Source organism: Monoraphidium neglectum, assembly GCF_000611645.1.
Source record: "Monoraphidium neglectum strain SAG 48.87 unplaced genomic scaffold scaffold03282, whole genome shotgun sequence".
Classification (NCBI taxonomy): domain Eukaryota; kingdom Viridiplantae; phylum Chlorophyta; class Chlorophyceae; order Sphaeropleales; family Selenastraceae; genus Monoraphidium; species Monoraphidium neglectum.
In genome coordinates this window covers 1-5,944 of record NW_014010346.1, presented here as the reverse complement: position 1 = coordinate 5,944, position 5,944 = coordinate 1, and the positions used below count along the sequence as shown (strand labels likewise).

Below are 5,944 nucleotides of genomic sequence, written 5' to 3'. Positions count from 1 at the left end.
ATCTGACCTACATTGGTCAATAGTGATCGAGATCCTGCTCAGCACTTGATAGTGTGGGCAGGGGCTTCGTGTTGCATGGGCAAGACTCCAGGAATGCACTGACTGATGGGGCATGCTAACTGAAAAGGAAGCAGCAGGCGGGATCGCTTCTTGACCATGGATCCACCCTCTTGCCTGGACTGCTGCATTTCCACGTGACGTATTGCTGCAACGGGGACTGCAGCGGGGATCTGATGCTGGCCATCAGCAGGTGGTTTGAGGCACACAAAAAAAACCATGGTTACCTCGACCCAGGAGGACGCTGGGGCAAACAAGTATCCAGGGGAACGCACAGCGCACAGTCTTGAAGATCAGTCCATGCTGCGGCTGTCATGGCACTGCTTGCTGGCCGCCTGAGAAAAGTGATTGGGGGTTGATTTCACGCTTCTGTAATCGTGACGCCACGCTTCTGTAGCTCTCATCACCTGACGTCATGATGACGTCAGCGAACACGGAACGACTCCACCACGTGCTGCAGCAGCTGCCGCTTCGCCTCGCTGTACTGATCGCCCCGCGCGCTGCATGTGGGAAACGGCAGGCGGGCCGGGTTGATCTTTGGGCGCTCTGGCCAGCACTTTGAACCCAGGAGGTGGGCAATGGAGACTTCCTCCATGGACCCTGCCTCCACCCCATGCACATGCACCGCCACGTGCCACCGCTCTGTTCCGATCATGCGACATGTACAACCACAAAGGCCGCGGCCGCACCACGTGACAAAATTGCGATTCAAATGTAATGAAAGTCCAGCTTCCACAAAGACATTGCAAGCCACAAAATTGCATGCAGTGGAATCACCTGGCCGCGATGGTGTACAGCTTCCCCCGCTTCACGGCCGCCACCGCAAAATTTTGCCGCCGTATCTGGTACCCGGATCTCGTGATCGTCTCTGCGGGCAGCCGGGCGGCGGTTTCGGGGGGCTTTGGGCGGTTTGGGGCCGTTGCTGTTGTTGCGTCATGCGTCTTTGGCGGTGCCGGCTGCGATCCCAGGATTGTTGGCTCACAAAGACGTTGCCTGGATTCACAGAGCAGAGCGGCTGCTTGGTGACACCTTGTGTCCGCCTGAGGGCCCACCACCCTCTGCATCTTCACATGCCCACGCGGCTGCCAGCATTTTCAGAAGCACATCGGGTGATCTTCACAGGGGCGCCGGGCGGCCGGCGCAGTGCGCACCTGAGGGGAACTCGAGGTATGTGTACTCCTGTGGGCAAAACAGGGGCAGAGGGTTGGGTCAGGGTTTAGGGGCTGATATGCTTTGTTTTAAAGGCTTGACCGTTCTGACTCAACATGCTTTACCCTGAAGGCATCAACCGCACCGCGGCGGGCGGGGAAAAGAGGTTAGGCACGGGCACCGGCGACGCAGGGGCCGGCCTGCGCGCAGCAAGAGGTTTGAAGCAGGCCGCCCCGGGCGCCGCCCGCAAAGCAGCGCCCGTCAATCGTGGCGGGCATGGCTCTGAAACCCTGAACTCAAGGGCGGCGTGAGAACGTCGCCCTGTGTCAGGCGCCCCCCTGCCATTCACGACCGAATCCCACAACTCCCTCCAACATTCACAAGTTCACAAGCAAAGCACAGCGGCACGCCCAACCGTTGCCGGGACCAACCCTCCAATCAAATCTGTCCGGCACGGGAGTCCAATCCGCGCACCTGCCCGTCCAACGTGAGTGACGTCACTTTGACGTCACTTTTGGGCGGCAGCGTGAGCAGATCGTCCTGCGTCAGGCGGCCCCCGCCAGGCAGCACCGCGGCCGTCACCGCGGCAGTCGCCAGGTCGCCGTCCTCGGGAATGCCGAGCACCTCCACCGCGATCTTGTCGGCGGTCTGCGGGGCGAGGTTCGACGCGTCCGAGGTCACACATCCGAGATTTCGTGCTTCCAGCCCCGCCGGGCGCAGCGGGCACGCATGTGGTTCATTCTTGGCGACAAAGCGGCTTTGCAGGTAAGCTGGTGCCCCGGCCTTGCGGCACGCACGCTTTTCCCGGGAGCGCGTGGCAACAGAACTTAGGCCAGCTTCCCGCCGGCTTCCCGCTGGCTGCCGCGCTACCCGCCTGGAAATCGGAAATGTACACGCCCTTCCTGAGGCTGTTGGGGCGGCTCACCCAGGCCTTCGGATACTGAAGGGAGAGGGAGTGTGTGGGCGTTGGGTTTTGAGGCGTCCAGTTCCAGGGGGTGGTGGCGCCTTGTCCCGCACGTGGGAATTACATTTTTGAGGCGGGCCCTTCCCCCCGTTTTTCGACACGAAGCTTTCATCGTGCACACGTGCCGCGACACCAGGCTCGCGGCTTTGTACATGAGTTGCTGCAACCTCAGCCTCCGTTCCCGCCACCTCCCACCCCACAACCCCCCAAAGTTCAAGGAACCTGCACAGCACACACACCACCTCTCGGCCGCACTACGCCGCTGCTCAGCCGAACCCGCAGGTGTAGGTCGTCCCTGCATCTCAACTGCTTCACGGGCCCCCTGTCCGCCAGCGATCGTGGGGACCGACCCCCCTCCCCCCCCGCAAAGCGCACACACTCAACAACCCCCATCACCTGCCTAGAAAACGTGCCACCCTCTGCATCCAATGCCCCTCTGACATACTTCTATTTGAAATCATTTGCCTCCTGAGTTGATGCAGAATCTTCGAAAACTTTCAAATCACCCCCTGTGATTATTTGTCACCCTGTAATCCCCGAGTAGCCCCCTCACCGCGACTCACCTCGAATGTGTACTCATCTGCAAACTCGTCCCACACCTTGTAACCCGCTGATGCCTTGAGCGTCGGCAGCCCGTAACCCGAAAGCACGCTGTTGATTATGGTGGTCGCGTCGTCGCTGCCGACCACCATCGGCACTAGCAGCGGCGCCAGGCTGCCGCGCAGCAGCACCCGCCGCCTGCTGCCCTTGCCGCCGCCGCCGCCGCCGTCGCCGCCGCTGCAGCTTGTGCTGGTCTCGGCCGCCGTGTGCCGGTCAGGCGCAGCTTCGCCGCTGTGGCTCGCCGGCGCCGGCGATGGAGGAGGGGTGGCGTGGCATCTGCTGCGCCGCTGATGCTGCCGGGCGTCAGCTGATGTTGCAGCAGCAGGTGCGTGGCGCGTCGCACGGAGCTGCAGCGAGAGCCGTTTTTCAATGCCTAGCATTCTCAAGTTTTCAGGCCAATGTGCTATCAAGGAGGCCTCCGACAGCGATCGCGATTGCGTTGGGAGCGTCGGTGGTGTGCTGGCCCGTTCGCGAGCCACAAAATGATTACAAATACTGCGTATGCATGGTTGGTCATGTCGCTGAGCGTTCTCCCGGGGTGCCATTCTGGTGACTGATGCGCCATCACCCAGCGGCGCCGATGCGGCCACCCGCATCGCCGCTCGCTGTCGGACAGCCATCCCCGCGACCGCACCCCCAATAGCCATTTCTGCCGCGCTTGGAGCACGATAGTTAGCGGTGAAGCATTCGCTGACGCCGTTCTCGAAGCTCCTTGCGCCCCCAATCCACAGCTGAAACAGGAAGACGGCGGCTGGCAAGCATAGCGGCTGCATCAAACCCCGTTGACCGCTTGGCGAACAACGCCTGCTGCAGCATCCCTGTCGCCTGCACAGCGATCACCCAAGTGCGCCTCAGCATTCGCGCAACCTGGTGTTAAAACCGATACTGCGCGCCTCTTGCAAGGGGCCTTGGCCCTTGCTACTCTACGCCCACCCTTCCTACACGAAGCCATTTTGCAAGAGGTTGAACCGACGCCTGAATCTGCATTAAAACCAATGAAATTCCAATATAGATGCCACAAACAGGAGGTTGCACCGCTCTGCACGCGCTCAGAGGCGCATGCTCGCCTCTGCGACGAGTAGGCACTGGGCAGGGGTGATGATTGTACCGCCGACCTCGGCAACAATTGAAGCGCGCTCTGCTTCAGCGTGGAGTGGCAAGCGTCAAGAAACGAGGCTCTGAGATATCCATGGTGTGAGGGCAGGCGCCGGGCTCAAAGCCAAAGCGCCAGCTGTGCAGTCGGACTGGTCAAACGAGTCAAAGGGAGTCAAATTCAAAGGCATGTTGCATCACTAAGAGATCGCTTGGCGCCGGCCAACGAGGGGCCCGGTGGATTCAAACGAATGCAGGAAGTGGCTGCTCTCTGTACTGGTTCCCCCCTCCCCAGTGATCGACCGCCGCACAGCCAAGGCGAAGAGCTGCAGCGGCGAGCATCAGTGGATGTTGGTTTGCCTGTCAGGGCAGCACCCGTGGCGCCCAGGGGTTCGCTCGAAACTGGCAGGGCCCGCGGCCGGCCTCTGTCCGCAAAGTGCAATAACGGTTGAGGAATACCTGCGACTGCGGTCGCAGGAGGCGCCTGGGTGTGGGCAGTGGGCAGCCTCTCAGCCCGCCGGCGTCGGCCCCTTGTGGCTGGGGCCGACGCGGCTGGGGCCGATGAACAAATGCACATGCGTGCAAAGTAAGGGGGCATGCCAAGGGGCCTGGCAGGGTTGCAAGCAAAGCACGGGGGCCAGCACCTGCAGCCCCCAAGCAGCCGGCTGGTCGGGAAGGGATTGTGCGCCCAGCCGCGGCTGTACATGCGCCAGGCGGACGCTTCGCCCAGGTTGGCGCCGGTGATTCGGCACGGCGTCCTGCTTGTCTTATAGGGTGTGTGCTGCGTGGACCTATATCATCATCACACGTGCACCACGACTGATTCTATACATGTGGTTTCACACGATGCTACGCCTCTACTCAATTGCCAAATAGGCGGCAAAGCTGTGTCATTTGGTGGACGCCGCCGCCAGGTCAGCAGCTGCAGCTGCAGCTGCAGCCGCGGCGGACGGCCCCACGCCCAGCCGCGGCCTCCTGCCAGACGCGCCCGCGAGTCTGGTGCCGCGGGTGGCAGGCCCCTGCCTCCTGCGCCAGAATCTGCAGGCCGCCGTCGATGCCAGCTGGGCTCTCCCACCAGACGCCGCCGGCCCTCGCCGCTCGCAACCTCTCGCGCGGCGTGCGCTGCGCGCACGCTCTCGCGGCCTCGCTCTGCCCTGAAATCAGACGCCGGTCTGATTCGGATCGCCGCCCGCCGCTGCGCCGCGATACCCAGGTCAAGGAGAGGCTCCGCGCGCCGCAGATTGCACCCTTTGCCGATTGCCCCCGGCGGAGGCTTACGCCGCCTTCACCGCCGCCGCGGGCGGCACGATGAACACCACCGCCGCCGCCTCGCCGCTGCTGAGGGCGCTGCCCGCCCGCGACGCCGCCTCGGGGTGCGCGGCGGCGTCGGCGGTCAGCAGGTCGCCAGACAGCATGTGTGACATCAGCGCAGCCACCCCCGCCGCCGGCGCAGCCGCGGCTGGCCCGGTGGCGGCAACGGGTGCAGGTGATGCGGCCCAAGGCGGGCGCTCGATGGGGCCGCTGGTGAGGCGCATCTCTTCAACGAACCCGCGGCCCTCCTGCAGCAGCAACTGCTGCTGCGGCAGCTGCACGGAAGCCGCCGCCCACTCGTCCACTACGCTCGCCGCCCGCGACGGCGCCCGCGTGACCGCCGCGCTGCTGTCGCCGCCGCCGCCGCCGCCGCAGGCGGCGCGGGGGCCCGAGGCCCTCAGGCCGCCGTAACTCGTCAGCAGCGCGCCCGCGCCGCCTGATGACGTCATGCCGCTCCCTATGTAGCTCGTGCCCGTCCGCAGCGCCGCCACGATGTCCGCCTGCCGCCGCGGCGTCGCCTGCGGCGACGGCGACGGCGCCGGCGACGCGGCGCCCTTTGTCCGCTGCAGCGCGGGCGAGGTGGACGATAGATACTGGGAAGGCGGCGCCAGACTGCTGGCTGTGTAGAGCTGGTGGTTGTCCGCCGAAAGCAGCGCCGCCGCCCGCGCGCGCGGGGACGCGCCGAGGCTGAGGCTGCCGACCGAGGGGATCCGCCTGTGGAGCCCGCCGCCGCCGCCGGGCGGCGTCGCCGCGCCCCGCGCGCCCGTCGGC

General features: G+C 64.4%; 2 protein-coding genes across 2 annotated transcripts; both read right to left on the bottom strand.

The window, feature by feature from the left end:
* Positions 1-481: 481 nt before the first annotated feature.
* Positions 482-2,862, bottom strand: MNEG_12511 (hypothetical protein; the record flags this gene model as incomplete). Its single annotated transcript, XM_014039018.1, has 5 exons — positions 482-557; positions 835-925; positions 1,209-1,236; positions 1,681-1,854; positions 2,734-2,862. The coding sequence occupies 5 exons, from the start codon at positions 2,860-2,862 to the stop codon at positions 482-484; spliced, it is 498 nt and encodes a 165-aa protein (XP_013894472.1).
* Positions 2,863-5,136: 2,274 nt separating this feature from the next.
* MNEG_12510 (hypothetical protein) lies at positions 5,137-5,622 on the bottom strand (the record flags this gene model as incomplete). The annotated part of the gene is made up of 1 exon (XM_014039017.1): positions 5,137-5,622. The coding sequence occupies one exon, from the start codon at positions 5,620-5,622 to the stop codon at positions 5,137-5,139; it is 486 nt and encodes a 161-aa protein (XP_013894471.1).
* Positions 5,623-5,944: the final 322 nt, after the last annotated feature.